Source organism: Chelonia mydas, chromosome 10 (genome assembly GCF_015237465.2).
Source record: "Chelonia mydas isolate rCheMyd1 chromosome 10, rCheMyd1.pri.v2, whole genome shotgun sequence".
Taxonomy (NCBI): Eukaryota; Metazoa; Chordata; order Testudines; family Cheloniidae; genus Chelonia; species Chelonia mydas.
In genome coordinates this window covers 44,015,788-44,039,487 of record NC_051250.2, presented here as the reverse complement: position 1 = coordinate 44,039,487, position 23,700 = coordinate 44,015,788, and the positions used below count along the sequence as shown (strand labels likewise).

General features: G+C 56.2%; 2 protein-coding genes and 1 pseudogene across 5 annotated transcripts; 2 read left to right on the top strand and 1 right to left on the bottom strand.

Annotated features, from left to right (window-relative positions):
• Positions 1-743: 743 nt before the first annotated feature.
• Positions 744-10,482, top strand: PPIB (peptidylprolyl isomerase B). Its single transcript, XM_037911577.2, has 5 exons — positions 744-952; positions 2,321-2,434; positions 3,924-4,017; positions 9,496-9,680; positions 10,095-10,482. Exons 1-5 carry the CDS (start codon positions 794-796, stop codon positions 10,215-10,217), a joined length of 675 nt encoding a protein of 224 aa, XP_037767505.1. The 5' UTR covers positions 744-793; the 3' UTR covers positions 10,218-10,482.
• A 1,818-nt stretch (positions 10,483-12,300) lies between these two features.
• Positions 12,301-21,137, bottom strand: SNX22 (sorting nexin 22). Of its 4 annotated transcripts, none has more exons than XM_043523205.1 (7): positions 21,008-21,129; positions 19,083-19,297; positions 17,051-17,134; positions 16,000-16,104; positions 15,715-15,809; positions 14,233-14,306; positions 12,301-12,994 (listed from the first exon to the last, which is right to left on the bottom strand). In XM_043523205.1, exons 1-7 carry the CDS (start codon positions 21,111-21,113, stop codon positions 12,867-12,869), a joined length of 807 nt encoding a protein of 268 aa, XP_043379140.1. In that variant the 5' UTR covers positions 21,114-21,129; the 3' UTR covers positions 12,301-12,866. The 4 variants fall into 4 exon arrangements, with proteins under 4 accessions (XP_043379140.1, XP_037767470.1, XP_043379139.1 ...); XM_043523204.1 differs by lacking the exon at positions 12,301-12,994 and adding an exon at positions 13,046-14,004; XM_037911542.2 differs by lacking the exon at positions 19,083-19,297 and having other exon boundaries at positions 21,008-21,137.
• LOC114018658 lies at positions 19,384-19,543 on the top strand (annotated as a pseudogene).
• Positions 21,138-23,700: the final 2,563 nt, after the last annotated feature.

Below are 23,700 nucleotides of genomic sequence, written 5' to 3'. Positions count from 1 at the left end.
AAAAGGACACCATGTGGTACTAGCCCAAGTCCTCCTCCCCTCCCCCGGTCTTGCCTGCCCTGAGCCTGCTTCCTTCCCTGCGGGGGTCTGGCACGGGCACTTCCCCTGCCCCCGCCCGTTCCTCCACCCCCGACTACGGACAAAAGTGGGCATGTGCCCCGGCCCCCTGACCCAGTGGGCAACAACAAGTGGGACAAACGCCCCGCTTCTGCCAGAAGAGTCAGGCCGGCCGGGACTGGGATTCGAAAAGAGACCGCCCCGGCCACACGGGACATACTGTCATTGGTCACCCCGCCGGTTTCGGCTGCGCCCGGCCCGGGGCCACAGCTCCACGGGCGGCCGCTCCCGCAGCCCGGCTCAGCCGCGCGCTCCCTGCCGGGAGATGTAGTCCCCGCACGGGGCGCGCCGTGCATCCTGGGCGCTATCCCTCGTGGATGACAGTGGGCCCAATCGGCGGGCGCCGCTGCGCCCCGTCCTTTCGTGCCCGCTTCCCATTGGCTAAGACGTGGCCCAATGAGAAACTGGAAACGTGGCAGTTTCTGGGGGCCGGTTCCTGATCCCCCTCTGTCCGCGATGGAACGCGCTATCCTGGCTCGCTGGGCGGGGGGAAGAGCGTCGCCTCCCCTTCGGGATCGATTTGCTCCTTCAGTCTGGCGCCTGTAGGCGGCAGAGCGATTCGGGCCGTACCACTGCCAGGGCGGGGGAGCAGAGGCGTATCCGCCTCGGCCCGGGCGGCGCAGGGCTGGGAGTGGGCGCGCGGGTGGGTGGGGCGAGCGGCGCGCGGGGGTCCCGGATGCTGGCGGCGCGGCGGGCGCTGTGGTCGGGCTGCGAGCGTAGGAGGATGAAGCTGCTGGTGGCCGCGGCGCTATTGGGCGGGTCGCTGCTGGTGCTGCTGCTGCCGGCCGCCTCGCGGGCCGAGGAGCGCAAGAAGGGGCCCAAGGTCACCGCCAAGGTGGGCCGCCCCCCCCCCCCGCCCTGATCGCCTCATCCCCCCCCCCCCCCGGAACCCCTCCTAGGCCCCCTGGTCTCCCCCCGCCGGGCCCTCTGCCCCGCCCGGAATCTGCCCCCCGGGTCCCCGCCCCTGCCGACTCAGCCCCCAACCCCCGCCCCTACCCCTCCGGGCCCCGAGCCCCGCACCCCAGCCGGGGCAGGCCGGACTCGGCTCCCCTAGAGCGGGGCGCGGTGCCCGCTGCCTGGCCCAGCGGCCCCGGAGCCGTGACCGCGCTGCCGGGGCGGCCCCCGGGAATTCGTGGGTCCGGAGGCTTGGTCTGGCCCGGGGGGGGTGGGTCGGGGCAGGGAAGGGGCGCGGGCTGCTGGCTCCTTGGGGAAGGCTCAGACGGGTGCCCCGGAGCCGCGGGCTCCGTCCCTTCCCCCCGGGCTCGCGCGGCCACGGCTTCTCTGGGCAGCCAACAGGGGCGGTGGGCGCCAAGGGTGGGGGGCCGGAGGTGCCCCCGGCCTTTGTCGGTGGCTCGGTTAACCCCGGCCTCTCCGGAGCCCTGCCCCAACCCGGGCCGAGTGGCACGCGCCGGGCACAGATGGGATCAGCGGGAGGGTCTGTCGGAGGGCAGGGGGTGAGATGCCCGGGTTCCTTGAAACAGCTGGAGTCTGGGATCTGCCGCAGTCCCCCGTGCACGGGTGTGGGGCTGCAGGGAAGGGGCAGGCCAGCCTGTGAGCTGAGCCCAGCGCTGTTCTAGGAGTGGGAGCCCCAAAAGCAAGGGCTCTGATGGCGAAAACTCTGGTGGCAATTCTCTTTGAGCCCATTCAGCGTGCTGCCATCTTGCTGACTCCATGCCAGGCAATGGGGGCGGGGGACCTGATAGCCGAGATTCCTTAGGCAGGAACCCCTGCCAAGCTTGGCTTAAGAGCCAGCTGGTGCATGAGTCTCAGGAATAGAAAGGTGCGTAGCTCTGAATATAGCCCTAGAGTAAAAGACACAGGCCCTGCCCTAAAGGGCAGATAATTTGGTCTAATGGGGTTACTTGTGCTCCAGATGGATGGGGTTGCTGTGGAAAGGTCTTCAAGGTGCAGCTAAACGAACACTAAAGAGCTCTGAGCTTTCTAACCCCTCCCGATGTTGAGCTTAATCCTCTGCCCCTCATGCTGCTTCTCAGAGTTGGGATGATTTACAGCTCAAGGGCTGACTTGCAGCTGGATCCCATGAGCTGGAGCTGCTGTAAGCCAGCCAGCCAGATAGGCTCAGTGCCTGCGCCTGGCATGGTGGGGAGGTGTCATCCGACTGGCTCCATTTGGTATTCCAAGTACCACGCCTTGACAGGAGAAACAGGAATCCCTGGCTAACGTTGCTTCCCTTGTACCACAGGTGTATTTTGATCTGCGGATCGGGGACGAAGATGTTGGCCGGGTCGTGATTGGCCTTTTGGGGAAGACCGTCCCAAAGACTGTGGAGAACTTCGTTGCCTTGGCCACAGGAGAGGTGAATGGACCGCTGGGCAATGGCCCTCACTCTGGTTTCCCAACTCACCCGGAGTTGCAGTGTGCCATTCAGCATAAGTTGGTGTTGGCCCTGGTGTGTATATGCACACCCGCCCCCGCCGGAAGAAGGGAGAAAGTCAGGTGCTGGGCTGGGGAGCAGTAGTGAGGTCGTTCCAGCAGCACATGGGGTGTGTTTGTTGGCAGCCTTCATATTAATTACAGGTCAGATGTGCTCACTGGTTGAGCAGACCTTCCATTTCTCCTTGATGGGGTGTGCCAGCTGCCAGGGTAGTTATCCTTTGCAGGCTCATCCTGAGAGTTATGCTCAGGTTTATTCTAAATACACATGAGGGGGGTGTTGCCTCGAGCCACAAAGACCTGTAGAAGGTCTACCAGCATTGCTCAGCATCCTGGCACTTCAACCCCACTTTTGATACCCCCCACTTCTAGTTCTGCCTAGGGGGAGGAGGAGTGAGTGGGGGAGCATGGTCTAGAATGGGGGAGTCACCAAGATACTTCCCAGTCTCCTGCTGCTGCACTGCCTGTGAACCAAACCCCAAGGGAATAGCAGTGCGGCATGTCCCCTTTTTTATATAACTGGCTATCAAAAGGCTGAAGCCTGGGGCCCAAGACTGAGATTTCTGAGTGCAGTGCAGAAGACTGTTTGCTACACCCCTTCTCCCATGGGTAAGGTGGAGGGGTCTGTGCACAGCTGCCCGCTGCGGAGAGATCAGATCCCTCACTAGCTCCCAACACTTGGAGCCCTGATTCTTGTTCACTGCCTGCTGCTGAGGGCCAGGAAGTGTTCTCCAGCAGAGCCCTGGGCTCCGGTCACTCGATCATCGTGGTGAGTGCTGGGTTGGGGCCTTTCAGTGGGAGTTGGGTGTCTAACTCCTTTTGACCCTTCTAAAAATCACAGCCCCTAGCAGTACTAAACTCTTCTCAGCTCTGCCTTGCACTGGGAATGGAGACAAGTCCCATTACCCTCTGGGTTTGCTGGGGGCTAAAGCTCTTGGGACCCTGAGCTGGGATGCGTTGGAGAAGATGCAAAATTGCCCCAGGTTCCCATCCCTACCCCTTCACCGAACCAGCTCCTGTCCTTGCCCAATTGCCTACCGTAGGACGGAATTTGCTACTCTTCTGGTAATCACTGCTCAGCCTGCTCCCATTGAACTGTCCCTGGACTCCCCCTCAACCCCGGCTGCAGGTTCAGGCATGCAGTGCTGCAGTATCAGTCACATTTGAAAGGGTTTCTTCCCAACCAGGAGGGCCAAAGACATAAATGGACACTCCGTACTGCCGCCTGAGACTGCAATCCATAGGAAGAACTGGCTTCGCGCACCAGCTCAACCCACCCTGTCTGGGGGGAGCACCTCTTTGGGGAGATGGGTAGGCAATGAAGCAGTGATTGTGGGGGTGGAGCAATCCCTTAGCTATTGCCCAGGCACTTGCTCCTCCCCTGGCCTCATGTTCACTCTCCTCTGTTCCAGAAAGGGTTTGGGTTCAAGGGCAGCAAGTTCCACCGTGTGATCAAGGACTTCATGATCCAGGGAGGAGATTTCACCCGCGGAGACGGCACCGGAGGTAATGCTGGGCCTGTGCCACCCTGCCACTATCCTGTGCTCCAGGCTATGAGCCTCGCGCATGGACTCCCTCAGGCTGTGAATCTGCTGCACTTGCCCAGCTCCAAGGCTGGAGCACCCATGGGGAAAAATTAGCGGGTGCTCCACACCCACCGGCAGCCAACCTGTCCCCTCCTCACCTCCTAACAGCTGTTTGGTGGTGCTTAGGACTTTCCGGGAGGGAGGGGGAGGAGCGGGGACATGTGTGCTCAGGGGAGGAGGCGGAGAAGAGGCGGGGCAGGGACTTGGAGGAAGGAGGTGCAAGGGGGCAAGATGGGGACTTTGGGGAAGGGGTGGAATGGGGGTAGGGCGGGGCCGAGCACCCACCGGGCACAGTGGGAGTCGGCACTTACGGTTACAGGGGTTCTCCTGAGTCCTGCCATTCCCCAGCACGGACAGCGCACTCAGGCTCTTGCTCAGACACCGCCCGACCAGGGATCACCCTTGGTAGGGGACTCCTGGCTGTGCTGTGGAGAAGGGTGTCGCAGTGAGCAGCCAGGCCTGAGCTGAAGCATCTCCCATCAGCTGGTGTAACCAGAGCTCCTGCTTAGGATGGGCACCTCCCTGAGAATGGGCGCTTGCAGAACAGGGTAATTATTGACTGATCCATCCCCAGTCATCCAGTACCAGCATCTGGCAGTCTGAGGCTTAGGGAAACCCAAACATGGAGTTGTATTCTTGATCTTGGCTAATAGCCGTTGATGGCCTTATCCTGCATAAACTCATCTAGTGCTTTTTTGAACCCAGTTATACTTTTGCCCTTTTACAACATCCCCTGGCATCGAGTTCCTCAGGGTGACTCTGCGTTGTGTGAAAAAATACCTTCCTTTTGTTTGTTTTAAACCTGCCTATTAATTTCATCGGGTGACCCCTGGTTCTTGTGTTACGTGAGGGGGTAAATAACACGTCCTTGGTCACTTTCTCCGCACCAGTCATGATTTTACTGACCTCTGTCAGATCCCCCCTGAGTTGTCTCTTTTCCAAACTGAACAGTCCCGGCCTTTTTCTCTCTCCTCACACGGAAGCTGTTCCATCCCCCTCATCATTTTTGTTGCCCTTCTCTGCACCTTTTCTGATGCTAATAGATCTTTCCTGAGATAGGGTGACCAGAACTACACGCAGTATTCAAGGTGTGGGTTTACTTTCGATTTATACGGTGGCATTATATTTACTGTCTTATTATCTACCCCTTTCCTAGTGGTTCCTAACATTCTGTTAGCTTTTTTTTATTTTTTTACTGTCACTGCACATTGAGTGGATGTTTTCAGAGAACTATCCACAATGACTCCAAAATCTTTCTGGAGTGGTAACAGCTAATTTAGACCCCGTCATTTTGTGTGTCTTGTCCGGATTATGTTTTCCAGTATGCATTATGTTGCATTTATCAACATTTCATTTCATCTGCCATTTTGTTGCCCAGTTACCCAGTTTTGTGAGATCCCTTTGTAGCTCTTTGCAGTCAGTTGAGTAATTTTGTATCTTCTGCAAACTTTGCCACCTCACTGTTTTACCCCTTTTTCTAGATAATTTATGAATATGTTGAACAGCACTGGTCCCAGTACAAATCTCTGTGGGACCCTGCTGTTTACCTCTCTCCATTGTGAAAACTGACCATGTATTCCTACCCTTTGTTTCCTGTCTTTTAGCCAGTTACTGATCTTTGAGAAGACCTTCCCTCTTATCCCATGACAGCTTACTTTGCTTAGAAGCCTTTGGTGAAGGACCTTGACAAAGGCTTTTTGAAAGTCTGAATACGCTATGTCCACTGGATCACCCTTGTTCACGTTTGTTTGACCGCCTCAAAGAATTCTAATAGATTGGTGAGGCATGATTTCCCTTTTCAAAAACCATGTTGACTCGTCCCCAACAAATTGTGTTCATCTATGTGTCTGATAATTCTGTTCTTTACTGTAGTTTCAACCAATTTGCCTGGTACTGAAGTTAGGCTTACCATCCTGTAATTGCCAGGATCGCCTCTGGAGCCTTTATTTAAAATTGGTGTCACATTATTTATCCTCCAGTCATCTGTTACAGAAGCTGATTTAAGCGATACATTACACACCACAGTTAGTAAGTTTTGCAGTTTCATATTTTGAGTTCCTTCAGAACTGTTTAATTTATCAGTTTGTTCCAAAACCACCTCATTCTGGGACGGTTCCTCAGATTTGACACCTGGAAAGAGTGGCTCAGGTTTGGGAATCTCCCTCTCATCCTTTGCAGGGAACTCCATGGCAAAGAATTAATTTAGCTTCTCTACAACGGTCTTGTCTTCCATGAGTGCTTCTTTAGCACCTCGATCATTCAGTGGCCCCACTGATTGTTTGCCAGGCTACCAGCTTCTGATGTACTTAAAAAAAATTTTTTTTGCTGTTTTTGTCTTTTGCTAGTTGCTCTTCAAATTCTTTTTTGGACTGCCTAATTATACTTGACTTGCCAGAATTTATGCTCCTTCCTGTTTTCCTGAGTCAGATTTTACTTCCAATTTTTAAAGGATGCCTTTTTGTCTCAACCACCTCTTTTACTCTGCTTTGCCATAGTGGTGTTTTTTGGTCCTCTTACTATTTTGGGGTTTTTTGGTTGGGGCATACATTTAATCTGAACCTTTATTATGTTTTAAAAGTTTCCGTGCAGCTTGTGGGCATTTCACTCTTGTGACTATTCCTTTTAATTTCCGTTTAACTAGCTTCCTCGTATTTGTGTAGTTCCCCTTTTTGAAGTTAAGTGCTACTGTGGTGGGCTTCTTTCATATTTCCCCCCCCCCCCCTACAAGGATGTTAAATTTAATTACATTATGTCACTATTACAGAGCAGTTCAGCTGTATTCACCTCTTGGACCAGATCCTGTTTGCCTCTTAGGGCTAAGTCAAGAATTGCCTCTCCCTTTTTGGGTTCCAGGACTAGCTGCTCCAAGAAGCATTCATTAATGGTGTCTAGAAATTTTATCTCTGTATCCTGTCCTGAGGGGACATAGTTGAAATCTGCCGTTATTATTGACTTTTCTTGTGTTGTAGCCTCTCTAATCTCCCTGAGCCTTTCGCATTTTCCATCACCATCCTAGTCAGGTGGTTGATAGTCTGTCCCTCTGCTAGACTGTTGTTCAAGCATGGAATTTCTGTCCACAGAGAGTCTATGGTGCTATTTCATTCATTTAAGATTACTGTATTTGACTGTTTTCTTTTACGAATAGTGCCACTCCCCCACAACGACCTACTCAGTCGTTCCTATATATTTTGTACCCTGGTATTACCGTATCCCATTGATTATCATCATTCCACCAACTTTCTGTGATGCCTGTACTATCAATAGCCTCATGTAATGCTAGGCACTCAAGTTCACCCATCTTAGTATTTAGACTTCTAGCATTTGTATACAAGCACTTATAAAAATAGTCAATATTTAGTTGTCTGCCTTCATGTGATGTAACTGAATGGGACTCCTTCTCCTTTGACTTTCTCTTCAGCTCCCACCTGTACTCTCTCAACTTCTATCTTCTCCATTAGGTAACAGAAAATCCCCGTTAATAGATCCTCCCCTAAGAGAAATCTCTGTCCGAACCATGTGCCTGTGTGTATATATACACCATATACCTGTTGGCTTTCCCCCAGCCCTTAACTTAAAAACTCATCTACAACCTTTTTAATTTTACCTGCCAACAGTCTGGTTCCATTTTGGACTAGGCGGAGCCCGTCCTTCCCATGTAGCCTCCTCCTTCCCCAAAAGGTTCACCGGTTCCTAATAAAACTTAAAACCCTCCTCCCTCCACCATTGTCTCATTCATGCATTGACACTCTGCAGTTATGCCTGGCTAACTGGCCCTGCATATGGAACTGGAAGCATTTCAGAGGATGCTACCATGGAGGTACCTGGCAGCCACCATGGAGGTACCTAGCAGCCTAAATTTGGCCTCCAGAACCTCTCTCCTATCTTCTCTGTGTCACTGGCATCTACATTTACCACGGCTACTGGCTCCTCCCCAGCACTGCGTATTAATCTAGCTAGATGTCTTGAGAGATCTACAACCTTTGCACCCAGCAGGCACTTCACCATGCAGTTCTCCTGGTTATCACAAACCCAGCTGTTTGTGTTTCTAATGATCAAATCCCCCATTACTATTACTGTCTCTTCCTAATAACTGGGTCCCCTCCCCTGGAGGGGGCATCCTCAATGCGAGAGAACACCATGACATTATTTTGAAGGAGGGTCCCAGTCATGGGATCATTTCCCTTTGCTCCACTTTGATGTTCTCTTTCTCCAGGACTTTCATCCTCCTCAGCAGCACAGAGGCTGTCAGACTGTGCGGTGGGGCTGCTCTCCTTGGTCCCAGAAAGTGTCTGTGTACCTTTCTGTCTCCCTTAGCTCCTCCAGTTCAGCCACTCTGGGCTCAAGGGCCTGTACTCTGTCTCTAAGGGCTGTGAGCTGCTTGCACTAAATGCACATGTGCCACCTACCCACAAGGCAGGTAATCAAACATGCTGCATTCAGTGCAATAAACTGGGTAGCCCCCACTCTGCTGCTGGACTTCTGCCTGCATTATTTTTACTCTTGCAGCTTTTTTTTTTGGAGTGGGAGGAGAGGGAAGTTTGATTGGCAGAACATGAGGGGATCTGGTCCTCACACTCCTCTAAAGTCCCTTCCAAAACTCTGCTGTTCGCTAGCTCCTCTGGTTGCTTAGGAGTTGGCTTTTTAACCCCCTGTTCTCCTTTAGGGTCCCTTGACAAAGGGGCAGGACTATTCATGGGATTAGGAATGAGAGGCTGGCAGGCTAGAACCTTATTAAGAAGCTCCCAGCCTGGCCTCGCAGGCGGCTAGGCTTAGCACTCTGCCCCCCAAGACAAACCAACCACACCATGAACTTCAATCAATGAGGCACACAGCAAGCGAACAGACAACAAGCTCCCCCAAGGGTCACTTAGTCACTTCTGCTCCCGCTCAGTAGTTCTAGCAGCTGCCCCTTGATGCAGTGTGTCTCTGCTCCCTACCCTGACCCTTGCCCTAGCAGCCAGGCAGGCACGTGGCACAGTATGAGCACTAGATGCCCTTAACAATTCAGTCTCCCTCGGGGAGCCCTGGCCAACGCTCCTTACACAGGAACTAGGAGGGCTTCCACCTGGGACCCTTCCCTCTTGTTCATTCCTAAAGCTGAGCCACTGCTGTTTAAGCAAAGACTAGCTCATTGCTGCATATCTGTATTGTGACTTGCAGAGGGTGGCACTTCCCCTCCCTCCCAGAGGGTGTGTTGGTTCCTGTAGATGGAGGGAGGACTTCCCAGCAGCCTCACTGAGGAGCTGAGCCCTGCGTGATGGGGGTAGATGCCGTCTCTTCTCCCTGATGGAGGCTGCTGCCTCTCTGGATGTGCTAATACACTCGTCTGGTGCTAGCAGTGGGAGCTGACCTACATGGAACCCATGACTGTAAGCTGCTCCTCTTCTCTCGTTGCCAGGCAAGAGTATCTATGGTGACCGTTTCCCTGATGAGAACTTCAAGCTGAAGCACTATGGACCTGGCTGGGTCAGTATGGCCAATGCTGGCAAGGACACCAACGGCTCCCAGTTCTTCATCACCACAGTCAAGACCCCCTGGTTGGATGGCAAGCATGTTGTGTTTGGCAAAATCCTGGAAGGGATGGTAAGGAGGAAGCCACATCCCTGGCGGGGTGGAGGGGAGATGCCCAGGGGTGATGTGGGGTGGGGGAAGCATCCTCCCTGGCATGGCTAACGCGCAGTTGGCTGTTCACGCCCCTGAGGGAATGGGGCCTGGGCTGCATGTTAGACCTTGCTAGAGGGCCAGACAGAGCCCATGGCTGCTGTGTCTCTGGAAACAAAGGCTGAGGGGGGTGAGTCTAGTATTGTCTTGGCTCCTGGGAGAGGAGGCTCCTTTTCTATATTTTCTGGAGCAGGCCTGAGGTGAGACAAGGGAACAGCTGGGAGTTAAAGTTGGAGCTTGCCAGCTGGGGAAGGGGTGGAAACACCCCTCTCAGCTTTGGCTGTCAGGGGACCCTGTTTACAGGGACATCCCATCCTCACTGTGGGTGTCCCCTAGGATGTGGTGAGGAAGGTGGAGCAAACCAAGACGGACGCTCAGGACAAGCCCCTGAAGGATGTCACCATTGCTGACTGTGGCACCATCGAGGTGGAGAAACCATTTGCCATTGCCAAAGAGTAAACCATCCTGCCCAAGCACCAGGGCAGGACCGTGCAGCCAGGGCTGGCCTGTGAAGGGCTGCGGGCTGTGATGCTCCACAGGGCTCCTTGGATCTAGCTACCATCTGGGTGAGCAGCAGCTGTACTCTGCCACCAACCTCCTGCCCGGCCTCTCCTCCTGTTCTCTGTGACCCAACACATTCCACCTGGCCAGCAGAAGGGGTGTGGGTCCATCACTTTTGTAAGAAGCACATGCACCAATAAATGTGATCAGTGTGTTTTTTATAGGACTGCCTGGAGTGCGCTTCCTGTAAGGCCTGAATGCGCCCCTGCATAAATAGCTCCTTCCCAGGCCCTTCTGCCTGAGCAGGGCAACAACCAGTCTTTTGCTGCTTTTATGCCCTACTACTGTGGCTAAGGCATTTGAACAGAGAGCTTGGAGGCACATGATCTGCTTTGGACCTCAGGCAAGGCCAGGGCTGGTATCTGCACCTCCCCCTGTATTGCAGCGTGGTGCCTCTGCTGGGGGCTGCACTTCCTGCTCCTGTTAGTACAGTCCCTGGGACCTGTTCATTTCCCCCTTGGTTAAGGTGTGGCACAGGCAATGCACCCAGTGGTGGAGCTCTGCCCAGTACCTTAGAATCATAGAATATCAGGGTTGGAAGGGACCTCAGGAGGTCATCTAGTCCAACCCCCTGCTCAAAGCAGGACCAATCCCCGACTAAATCATCCCAGCCAGGGCTTTACCAAGCCTGACCTTAAAAACTTCTAGGGAAGGAGATTCCACCACCTCCCTAGATAATGCATTCCAGTGTTTCACCACCCTCATAATGAAAGTTTTTCCTAATATCCAACCTAAATCTTCCCCACTGCAACTTGAGACCATTACTCCTTGTTCTGTCATCTGCTACCACTGAGAACAGTCTAGAGCCATCTTCTTTGGAAACGCAGCTATCAAATCCCCCCTCATTCTTCTCTTCTGAAGACTAAACATCCCCAGTTCTCTCAGCCTCTCCTCATAAGTCATGCGTTCGTCCCCTAATCATTTTTGTTGCCCTCTGCTGGACTCTTTCCAATTTTTCCACATCCTTCTTGTAGTGTGGGGCCCAAAACTGGACACAGTACTCCAGATGAGGCCTCACCACTGTTGAATAGAGGGGAACGATCACGTCCCTTGATCTGCTGGCAATGCCCTTACTTATACACCCCAAAATGCCATTGGCCTTCTTGGCAACAAGGGCACACTGACTCATATCCAACTTGTCGTCCAGTGTAACCCCTAGGTCCTTTTCTGGAGAACTGCTGCCTAGCCATTCGGTCCCTAGTCTGTAGCAGTGCATTGGATTCTTCCGTCCTAAGTGCAGGACTCTGCACTTGTCCTTGCTGAACCTAATCGGATTTCTCTTGGCTCAATTCTCCAATTTTTCTAGGTCCCTCTGTATCCTATCCCTACCCTCCAGCGTATCTACCACTCCTCCCAGTTTAGTGTCATCTGCAAACTTGCTGAGGGTGCAATCCACACCATCCTCCAGATCATTTATGAAGATATTGAACAAAACCGGCCCCAGGACCGACCCCTGGGGCACTCTACTTGATACCGGCTGCCAACTAGACATGGAGCCATTGATCACTACCCGTTGAGCCCGACAATCTAGCCAGCTTTCTATCCACCTTATAGTCCATTCATCCAGCCCAACCTTCTTTAACTTGCTGGCAAGAATACTGTGGGAGACTGTCAAAAGCTTTGCTAAAGTCAAGGAACAACACGTCCACTGCTTTCCCTTCATCCACAGAGCCAGTTATCTCGTCATAGAAGGCAATTAGATTAGTCAGGCATGACTTGCCCTTGATGAATCCATGCTGACAGTTCCTGATCACTTTCCTCTCCTCTAAGTGCTTCAGAATTGATTCCTTGAGGACCTGCTCCATGATTTTTCCAGGGACTGAGGTGAGGCTGACTGACCTTGTTCATGAGAACATCCAGTAGTTGCAACTAGGCTTTTGTCCTCTTTCACCCCTTGGCTGAGAGACCGAACAGGGCATGTCACACCCAGGACACAGCTCTTTATAGGCCCTAGGCCCAGATAAACAGCACAGCAGCCATCTCCAAACCAGACCCGAGTGATTTATTGCCTATACACATCTGCAGAGCTCCCTTTATCCTGCAGGAGGCCAGCCCTTCCCCTGGGGGGCTCTGCATGGGTCTGGGACACCACCTCCTCCCCCCATAAGCTCCATCTAGCCTGGCAGGAGCTGCTGCCACAGCTGTGGTTGGCACAAGGCACTGGCCCCCCCAGCCAGAGTGCAGGTAGCAGCAGTTCCGCTTGCTGTGGCTCTGGCCTCCCTTGCTTCTTGGAGCTGTGGCCAGAGATGGCACTGGTGGAGCAGTTAAGGTCTGGCCTGACAGCTGGCCTGTTCATTACAAGTGCTCAATGAACAGTCCCTCAGGAGCTTCCAGCCCAACCTCCGTGTGTGTGAAGCACCTGCCCCCAGGCTCAGCAGCAGCTCCCCATTTTGTCCATCACCCCTTGCGTGCGGAGGGCAGGAACAAATCCCAGGAGAAGGGAAGGTACAGCTACTGAGATACAGGAGCGATCCCTAGATGGGACAGCCAAGCAGTGCTCCCCCTCCAGTAGTGGTGCTGGTGAAGCCCGAGCAGTGGCGGATACCCTCATGAGCCCTGCTGGCTAAGCATGTGGGGCCCCACCAAGCACTTTGGGGCTGCCTTCCCCCAGCAGGAGCTTGCTGGTCGGTAGAAGCCTTGTAACACACCACTCAGAACTATGTCTGGCAGCAGCTCTGCAAAACAGGAGAGGAAAGGGGTTAAAAGCACAGCCGTTTCTCAGTAGCAGCAGGAAGACTGGAACTAGACCAGACTCTGGGAGCAGAGCTCTGCAGGGGATTTTTTTTTAAATCTCATTCCTGCTATTACAGCAGCAGGTCCTGCAGGGTTCCAGTCCCACTGCAGCGATCTAGCCTGCAGGAGTTAAAGGGGGACTAGATACCAGATTCAGCTCCACACCCTCTTACATTAAGATTTAGAATCAGGTGACAGCCCAACAGCTGCCCACTGTTCCGGTTTCCAGCCTTGCTGATGCCCTGCAGCCCTGTCTGGTCAGATCTTCTTGGAAGGGAGAGACGGCCGAATGAACTGCAGCTAACCTATTCCATCCGCCCCACTGGCCCAGCTGGGCTCAAGGGCTCCAAGAAGCCCTTTACAAGCTGAGCCAGTTCTAGGCTGTATGGTACCCCCAGGACACATGTTGGCCCCATCCCTATATGCAAAAGCACTTCACACCCAAGTAGAGCATGTCTAACAGCAGCCTGCAGCACTGCTGGCAGGAAATAAGAGTACTGCATACTTCTGAAACAATGTGGGGGGCGGGGGGAATTAGGGCAGCAGAATAGACCCCACTGCAAAATTTGGCAAAAACTTCCCCTTAAAACCTCAACAGCCCCAGGCCATTGTTCTGGACAGTGCAGCTGTAGGCAGCAAACTTTGTTTTTACATCTTCTCAGCAGGGCCTTTGCCTTCTTCCCAGCCTTCTAGGGCTTTGGGTGGTTAGAAAAATCTCTTTTCTCCTGAAGACGTTCCTGCCAGGCTGCAGCAGCTGGACTGCACAAGAGGGGAAAGAGTTCAGGCCCCATTGAGACCTTTGTTCTTCTTGGTTTTGTGAAATGTGCCTTTTGGGAAAGCAGGTGGGTCCTGCTCTGCTCCCAGTAACACTCTGAACAGCCACTGTGCAGGGAGCAGTTGTAGGGTTTAAGTCTCAGGCACTGGCCAAGTTCGCTGCCAAGGGGCAGTTTTGCTACAAAGGTAAGAGAAGATGAGCAGAGGGGCAGCACCTCACAGGACACCCCTCCTTTGTAAAGGGAACCAGCTTGCAGGATGCCAGCATTCCTTTGGGAGCGGCAAACACCCAGAAGAGGCTGTTGGCAGCAGCCTGCCCAGGAGCAGAGGAATCCATGCCTTCAGCCCAGCACACAGCATTTCCATTGCATTGCCTGCCCCAGGACCCCAGTGCCCCCTGCCTTACCTGTGGGGGAGGGGAGCACATAGGGATCTTTGTGGAAGATCATAACCGGCCGGTGGGAGAGCAGGAAGCCGTGGCTGCAATGAGAGAGGCAGATGAGGACCTGGCTCCTTCTGGGGCAGTGACATGAGTGGCTAGTGAGAGCAGCCTGACAGACTGCCCCCACACTGCCTCTCCAGTGCCTGGGTCCTGGCAAGGTGGGTCCTCGCCCATCAAGATGGGATTGGGCAGGGGGCACAGGTTCACTCGTGCCCAGTGGGGCTCTCCTGTGCCTGTGGATCCAGGGCAGATTCTCTTTTGCTCTATAAGGGGGCTCCTTAGTGCAGTCCATCTTCCGCCATTGGGGGTGGAGGGGGGAGGACAAGGCTGCTGGGGGGCGCAGGCTCCCTGTCAGCATATCAGCTCTCCCAGCCAGCAGGGGATTCCCTTACCCACAGGGATCTCGACAAAGCAGTTGGAAGGTGGGGCTGTTTCTTTCAACTGAACCAGTGGAGGGTGGGGGGACAATAACTGCAAGTCGTTTGACAAGGGAGCTGAGCCTCCACTGCTGGGAGAATTGCTCAAGAAGCAGCCAGCCACCAGGGGGTGCCCTGGCCCTGCAGGTGGCCCAGCTAGCAGAGATAAGGCCAGTGCAGGCAGGAGGGGTCTCTGGCAACGAGCCCACAAGCTAGGAACCCCATCCAGAGCTTGAGGAGGTTGGCCAGCAACTGGGAGCCCTGCCACCAGGCCCCTGCAGCTGGAGCAAAGCCCCACCACTAGCACTGGGAGGAGGCAGAAGGGCAACTTCTCCCTCCTCAGATTAAGTCACACAGGGAGCTGCAAGAAAACAGAGCCAAGGGAGTGAAGGGCCCAGGCCCTTTGTGGTGGGGGGGAGACAGGTGCTCCCCTCTCCTATATGTTAGGCAGAGCTGAGGGAGGGACATACTACCTTGAAGACGTCAGGGAACAGGTTCATCTCATCTATGGCCGAGTTTGCACACAGGCAGTAGTTGCCTGAATTTAAGTCTGCCCTAGGTCGGCAAGCACAGTTCAATAGCTGCTAAGAGCTGCAGCTGATGAGCCCTGTACTGGTGCACTAAGGGCAGGGCTGCTAGGACAGCCCCCTGCTGGAAAGGCACAGAACTGCTCTGCTGCACAGGTGAGAGGCCGGGCAAACAAAAGAAGAAATCCCCGTTGTAACACATTGTCCCTCTCTGGTCCCTCCCAGGGAGCATGAGCAGTTAGCCACATTTCTCATGTGGGGAAACAGCATTCGAGAGAGGGGATGGTACCTTTCCAGGGTCACTAGCAAGTCACTGGCAGAGGTGGGATTAGAAGCTAGTGGCTCCAGCCACTAGGCAGTGCTGCCTCACATGAACACTAACCCCACCAGCCCCTCCCATGCCCAAGGAGGGCACCAAGGAATCGCTTGAGCTCCCTGATGTCCCAAGTTCATAGGAGACCTTGGCTTCCACCAGTGGGTGCCCCAGGCCTCAGGATACTCACTCCAGGCTGCTGGCCTTGGCATCCTGCTGAAAGTGCCTGAGCTTCAGGAAGTCCAGCAGTTCCTTAGGCAGCTCCTTGTTGTAGTACAGGACACCCTGCAGCAAACACAGGGGGCAGGTTAGACCTCACCAGAGCCCCTTGCCCCATGGCGGCAGGACACCCCAACAAAAAACACGTTGGCCCTTTCTAAGGGAGCAAGCCCAAATCCACTCCAGGGGGCTCAAACCCAGCCCAGGAATCACCAGTGGCAGAGTCCCAGGCGTGGGCTACGGGGAAACATCCTACCTGAATGTAAACCTCCAGGCCCTGCCGCCGCTGCTCCTGCACCTTCGACATCCAGTTGGGGACTCGCTTGGGGGGGAAATCTGGGACCTTGCACATCTTCTTTATCTAGGGCAGAACGTGGCATTACTATCAGACCAAGTCACAGCCCACCTGCTGCTTGGAGCCACAGGACGCCAGAGTCCTGTGGCTCCCTGGGCTAGAGGCTCTGCTCTGGGGATCCATGCTCCACACCATGCAGGCAAGACCCTGGCCCCAGCCACACCATGGCATGAGGACCCCTCCCCTCTGACACACAGCAGCACTGAACCCCCTCAGGAGCTGCAATGGTCTCTTCTCTCCCCAGCACCAGCAGGGGTGGCAGTATGCCCCAACCTCTCCAATATTACACCTCAGCTGCTTGGGTGAGCCCCTGCATTCCTCCCCTCCTGCCAGGATCCTCTGTCAGGGTAGTGCTGGTAAGACCCTGAGGGGTTTTTGCATGAATACCCCAGTGAGATAACGCAGGTCCCCTTCTCACAGCAACGAGCCCAGGCTCAGGCAGGCGTCGCCATGTCAATTATACTCCGCCATATTTTCAAACCCCTTTAAATAAAATTTAAAAAAAAAAAAGAAAGAAAGAAAACCACCACAGAGGGCGAGTAAACAACTCAGTGCAGGCCGATGCTGCCCAGGCCTTAATCTGGTGCTGGCTGAAGGGCAGGCACAGTCCGGTGTGGGGAAGAGAACTACACAGAGGTCCATGTTATCCTATCTCCCTGTTCCAGTCACACAGAGCTGGGGGCAGGGACGTGCCTTCCCTTGTAACTGGCACGTGCCCAATCCGCGAGCATACCCTAGAGGAGCAGAACATGGGCAGGGAGACAGACTAACAGCTGGCGACACACGTGTGGAGGGAGTGTTACCATTCAGCACACGTTTGCAGGGATGAATTCCGCAAAGGCAGCAGCTGAGCCCTGTGGCAGTGGAAAGATCAGTTCCCTGGGGTTTGCTGTGGATAACTAGGAGTTAAGCCCTGTTCCCCATTCCAGCTGCTTGCCCAGCAGGCCCTCACCCTTTTATGCAGGGCATGGAACTCGCTGTAGCGCTTCTCAAGGATATGTTTCCGGCCATTGCACAGGACCTCCACCGTAAACACCTGCAATGGCACAGGAGAGACGTGAGACGGGCCTGCCAGGCCCCAGCCTTAGAGCAGAAATACACAATAAGAGCACCCCATTCCCAGTACCCCCCAGCCCCCTCTCCCCAGCTGCCCGAACTGGAGAAGGGACATTGCTTCCCCATAGCCCTCCGGTCGGGCAACTGCTCACAGGGCTGTGAAACTGCAGTGTTTGCTTAGCAGCTAAAGCAGTCGTGTTCCCTCTCCCAGAATGCACTGCAGGTGTGAAAACAGAGTCACAAAAGGCTCTTTCAGAGCAGGCTCTGGCTCCAGCCAGGAGGGGAGCAGTGCGGCTAAAGACACTCCCCTCTTGCAGGGCACAGCACTGCCATCCTTAGCATCTGAAAACCGGCAGAAATGCCTCATGCAACTGACAGGCCAGCACGGCTCAGCTCCCTGAGCTCAGGAATCTAGCGTATCTCCCATCCTACCAAACCCTACGCACAGGAGATGCTGCCACCGTCACGTGTAGGGTGGCGCATGCTCTGCCTGAGCAGTGCACAGCTACATCAGAGTCACACTAGGGTAGCACATGAAGAATTGCAGCCAGCTGGCACTGCTAGGAGGCTGGGTGTAGGCAGGACGTAGCTAGGAATTGGGCCAGACCACTAGGCTTTGCACCCACCTGTCAAAGAGTGGGACCGGTCATTAATGATCAGCTGTCAGCACTGCCTCACATTGGAATATGGCCCCTTCAGCAGCGCAGCACCCCATAGCCTCACACAAGGCACCAAAGTGAGCATCGATACCATGGCAGCGCAGAGGTTTCCCCATCTGAGGGCTGGCCATGTTTATCCCCGTTTAGCGCATGAAATCTGATCAAGATTGCACAATTGCACATTGTGTGTGCACGCATCCATCTGACACACGGTGGTGGGAGAGCCAAGCTAATGCAGCAAGGCTCTTCTTGGGGCCCGGCAGTGAGTTTGCCTGCACCATGCTCACACCCGTTGTGCATTCATTTCGCTCCTCCTAGTGTTGGACGCAGCTCACAGGAACGCAGCAGGTCACACACGCTCCTGCTTGAGGGTTGGAATTGGTTTTCTGGCTGGACAGTTGCCCTGGATGGGGTCTGGTCACTGCCCAACACAGCAGGACAGGACTCTGAAACCCCTCACCAGAGCCCTGGCACAGAGGACAATTAAATGAGCCAGGCAGGATCTGGCCATGGCCTCCCCAGCCATGATGGTACATAATTACTCAGTGCCCCATAGCAACACATCAAATTCCAGCCAGCACCCAGCCTAGGTGGCTCACAGCAGCCTCATCTCCTGTGAGTGACTTTCAAACCAGGCCTGGGCAGCCAGTCAGGGGAGCGTTCAACATCTAGAATTCCCGCAGGGGCCCTTCAGCTCTCCCCCCACACACACACAGGCCAAGCACCGGGGAATCCTCAGTCCTTCCTCATCCAATCTCACAATCAACTAGCTGGGACCAGCTCACAGACCCCCAGCCTCCATGTGGTGCCCAGATGAGAAGACGTGCCTGGTGCATGTCAGGGGTGCGGTGACCTGCTCATGCCTATGCTGGGAGCAAGACAGGGGAAGTCCCTCAGGTCAACACCCAGTGCTGGGCTACTGGCCAAGCACAGGTGCAGCGAGGCAGACCCTGTTGCCGGTCACGTCAGGGTGAGGCTCTCCAGCAGAAGCAGGACATGAAGGGAGACTGACCCAGCATAAACAGGGCTTGGGCAGGCAGAGAAGGACACTGTAGCTAAGACAGCCAGTGCGCTCCATGGATTTATAAGCAGGGGAACAGCAGGAGTGGGGAGTGGTATTGCCTCTGCACACAGCACTAGTGAGACCATTCCTGGATCCTGCATCCATCTGCCCTCTACTCTCAGCCTGATGCTGACCCGGGACACAGGGGACTGCGAAGCAGAGCAGGCCCGGACAGTGTAGGCAGGAGGGGAAGTTTGATCACTTGCCTTCCCTAGCTGCAGGAAGTGAAGGGGGGAATGTTTAACAGCTGTGCAGACAGACAGCCACTGGCTGGGGTCAGAGCTGGGGAGGGGCTGTCGAATCAGCCGGTTGGGATAATATTGAGTATATTGGCTGGCACCACATGGGGCTTCTTCAGCAGCCTGCTCTCCTGGGGAAGGCAGGGAGCCCATAGGCCAGTGCAGACTCCTCAGGCTTAGGGCTGCAGGAGAGAGGAAGGAACAGAGAGAAAGTGAACTGAAATCCCCAGCCCAGGCTGCGCTGCTGCCAGTCAGCCATGCAGGCCAGGGAGTTTTGCAGTGGCAGTATCGTAGCCAATGAGGTTAATCCGAGGCGTGATTATTGCTAATTGAAAACTTTTCCCAATACCCCGCCATGACAACTTGAAATATAGTCGGCATTGGCAATTTTTGACAGTCCCACCTTATCAGTGTGGTTGGAGCAGGGAGGAGATGATGACAGGCTGCTGACTGATGCCATAAAAGGGCCTGGAGGGGGCCCTTCTCTGGGCCTTGGCTTCATCTTGCTCCATTGCCCTCCCATGCAGAGGGACGAGCTATGAAGGAGTTATGGGAAGGGTTTAACCCTTTCTCTGTCCTACAGAGGACTGGCATGTTTATAACCAGACAGGAACTTGTGCTTATGCCACACGCCAGCCCCAAGCCCTGTAGCTTTTACAGGCTGCTGAGCGGCGGGGGGAGGGGAGGGGTCAACCCACAAGCCACAGCTCCTGAGCCCCCAGCCAGCTGCAGTGCTGCACCTGGCTCCTGCAGAGACCCCCAAGTCAGACCCCGGGAGAGCAGCACCTAGGCTGGCAAACACACACAACTCTCACCCCGCTGGGCAGGAGAGGGCTGGGACAGCCCGGCCCTGGGGACTGCTGAGAGTGCCAGCAAGGGGGGTGGGACAGGCCCTGGCTCACGGAGCCCCCCGGGGGGGAGGGGGGATCTCTAGTGCCTCAGAGAGGGAGAAAAAGCCATGGGTCGCTCCTTTACTATTAACTGGCTGAGACTCTCCCTGCGGAGGGGTCTGAGCAGCTGTCGGATGGGAACCGCTAATTACGGACCTGGCTCCTCCTCCTCCAGCCCCCTGATCTCTCCAGCGGGGTTTGTCTCCCTATGGGGGGGGGCACTTTGCAGCCGCATTGCCACGGCCCCTCCCCCTCCCCCACCGCCACCAGGGCAGAACCTGAAGCGGGTTATAAAGAATTTCCTGCGCCCGGAGAAGTTGCCACAAACCCCCCGCCCCGGCAGCAGGAGCCAGGTGAGCCGTGGGCCAGCCGCGGCGGGCGGGCTGGTCCCGCCACAGGGCGGAACAAGCCCCGGCCTCGGATTTCTGTTACTCATTAATGGGGCCGGGGCCGGGAGCCCGGGCACTAGGCGAAGGGAGAAGCTCTGGCGTCTCCATGTCCCATCCCCCCCCGTCCCACTGCAGGCTCCTTGGCTGCTGGCCCCAGTGCACCGGCCCCCCGGCAGGGCACCCTCGGATCCCGCGGCCGGAGGCTCGCCCCGGCTCCCCGACCCGCCCCGGCTGAGGGCAGCGAGGTCCCGGCGTGACGGGACCTGGCTGCGGACCGGGGCTGCGCCGGGCCCCGGCCCCGGGACTCGGCACCTGCGGGGTCCGCCCACGGGCCGCAGCGACTCGGCCCTGGACCCGCAGCGCCACCTCCGCGACCCCAGGCCAGCTCCCCGCAGCCAGGTGCGGTCCCGGGCGGGCTGAGCCGGGCGCCGGAGCCCTCCTCGCCGGGCCCCCCAGCCGCGGGGCCGCACGTGGGCGCCGGGCTCAGCCCGGGTGCTCCAGGGCGACGCACCCCGGGCCAAGGGGACCGGGCGTAGCGGCTGGGAACCGGGGAAAGGAGCCAGCGCAGCCCGGGGCCCCCCGGGACCGGACCGGACCAGCTCGGCCCCCTCACCGTGTGCGTCTTCTCCGGGCTCGGCTCGGGCTCGGCCCCCGGCCCCACCGCGGGGATAGACACCGCGATCATTGCGCCGCCGGCCGGGCTGGCGAGCCCGCTCCATTCATCGCCGCCCCGCCCCGGGCTCCGCCCCGCCCCGCCCCCGGCGCCCACCCGGAGCGCGCGTCGAGCCCCCCTCGGGACTGGCCCCCGGACCGCGCCCGGAGCCCAGCGCCCGAGAGAGCCTGGGGCATGGCACCGAGGGGCTGCACCGTAGGGGGGAGCGGGCGCCCTGCCCAGCGGGTAGCCTGGCACCGGGCCACCACACGTCCCGGCCAGCAGCGGTAACCCTGGCAGGGACTCCAGCGAGGGCGGGCAGCCTGAGCACGCACCCAGGGGCTGGATCTTCCCTGCTAGTGTTCCCTGAGCTAGCACAGGTGTGCCTCCCTGGACCCCAGTTACACTGTACCCGGTGCCTGCCTGCCAGATGCCTTTGTTACTTCCCCCGTTCACAAGTGGCAGATGAGGGTTCCCAGTCTGGGCGACAGGGTAAGGAAGAATATAAAGTCTCCCCCGGGGAAGGGGGGCGGGGGTAGTGGCTATTCACTGCAACCTTCTGCATCTACATGGAACTACAACCTGGGGCAGGGAAATTTCTCTCCCGTTACAGGTGCAGTGCACAGATAGCCCAGGGACAGCCCCCCCCCCCCCCCCAGGTACGTGTGTAAACACCCACCCACACCCACGCTCAGTGCTGGTGGTCAGACACTTACTTGGAAGCCTGTATCAAGAGCTCAGGCCAAAGGAGCATGTTGCTGCTCCTCCCCCTGGAATAACTGCAGGGCCTACAAACAGAAGGGATTTCCCGCTGTTCTGTGTCCATGTAAGGGGTTCCCATCCCATCCTGTGTGAGTGTCGAAGCCTGGCCCCACAGCTCAGGTCTCTTCCCAGCAGGAGAGGGAAGTGACACCTCAGCCAGCGCTGGTTTCACTCAGACCCCCAGGGAAAAGGCGAAGCAGAATCCCCTCATTCCGCTTTCACTTCTTATTTCTGCTAAAGGCCCTCACTGCTGTGAAATGAGCAGAACAGCAGAGTCCCTGGAGGGAAGAGGAAGGATCCCTGCGCACACGGCCCCAGGAAGAGGCGCTGGGGCTAGGAGGGAGCAGGGGGCACTTGAGATACCCTGGGGAGCTAATAGTGCTGGCTAGACAACCACAGCACAGGCAGGAGTTGGCCAAGCTCCCCCTGCCTCTAGGCTTGCTGATGCCCTTGAGCCCCCACAGCCCTTGGCTACTCCAGCCCAGGGCGCTTCCCCCACACCCATCTGCTGGTGCCCCTCAAACCCAGCCTGAAACCCCTGCTGTTCTAGTGCTGGGTTTCCCTTCAATCCCCCCAGGCCAAAGGAGCTGGTGTGCCTGAGCTGGCTTTCCATGGTGGCTCAGTGTTATCTATTTAGCTAATCCCTGGCTGCTCCAGGGTTTACCTCCATTGCTGACGCCTGACTTGGGCATTAGTGGCGGGGGGGGGGGGGGGGGGGGGGGCTGGGAGGCACATTCTCACAGCACACCAGTCCAGACCCAGTAAAGCAGGGCAGTGAGGGACCCCATATGATGCACTTGAGCACATGATCACTGGGGAAGGGGTTCAGGCCGTAATCCCAGGATGGGTCGGGGTGATGAAGTTTCCTTTGGCAACAAGGACTTGGTGGAGCCAGAAGGATAAGATGCCACTGCTGAGGCTAGGAGCCTGAGCCCACCCTGGCCAGCTCTAGACAAGGCTCTGTCATGCAATGTTGTGGGATGGAACTTTTCCTGGGCCTGTTTTCAGGCTGGGTTGGCATCACTCATGTTCACAGCTGCAAGTGGATTTGTGGGGTCTGCTTGGAGGTCATTTACAGGGCCTGAGGTTAATGTGTGTGGGGGGGTGCTGTTAAAGTTAGCTGGTGCTCTGCTCCTCCCTGGGATCAGTGACACAGGCTCTTCCTATTCTTTGGTCCCGCTCTCGATGTGGGTTCGTTTGGCAGTGACGAGACCAGCTCTGAGCTGGGGCTCAAATCCCCCTGGGGGGGTTCTGGCTTTGCCTCGCCTGGGGAAGGGAAAACTCAGGGTGGGAATCAGCATAGCCTGCAAGGCAAACAGGAGCTGGCGCAAGCGAGAGCCACAGCCAAGTTCCATTCCATCATCCCAGGAGCAGGCAGCCAGTACGGTGCTAAGCCAGAGAACAAGGGCTCTGCTGTGCCTCCCTGCAGCGCTGGGGACATCAGCACGTGAGCCACTGCCAAGGCAGCAGCCCAGCAACACTTCAGCAGCCAGCGGGCATGCTCAGGGAAGTGAGTTCGGCTGTGGTTCCTGGCCCCTCTGCTGGGGCAGGGCAGACAGGCTCAGAGGCACAGAGACAGAGCCACAGTGTGCAGTCTGCTGGCCTGTCCTTCCCTTCAGTGCCGTTGGGGCCACATCCAGTTCTGTTAGGAGCAGGCCCAGGCCCAGTGAAGTCAGTGGGAGCTGTGACCTCTTACACCGTGTCTGAATTTGACCCAAGGTCTGTGCTTGGACTCTGACCCCTGGCATTCAGCCACCCTTTGTTCTGCTCCTTTGTTACCTAGCTGCTTTCAGAGTACGTGGCTCCTAAAGCAAATACACCATCTCTTCCCAGCAGCACACACTGCAAGCAGTGGTGCATTTGCCTGCCAATTACATAGGGCGGGGTGGGCA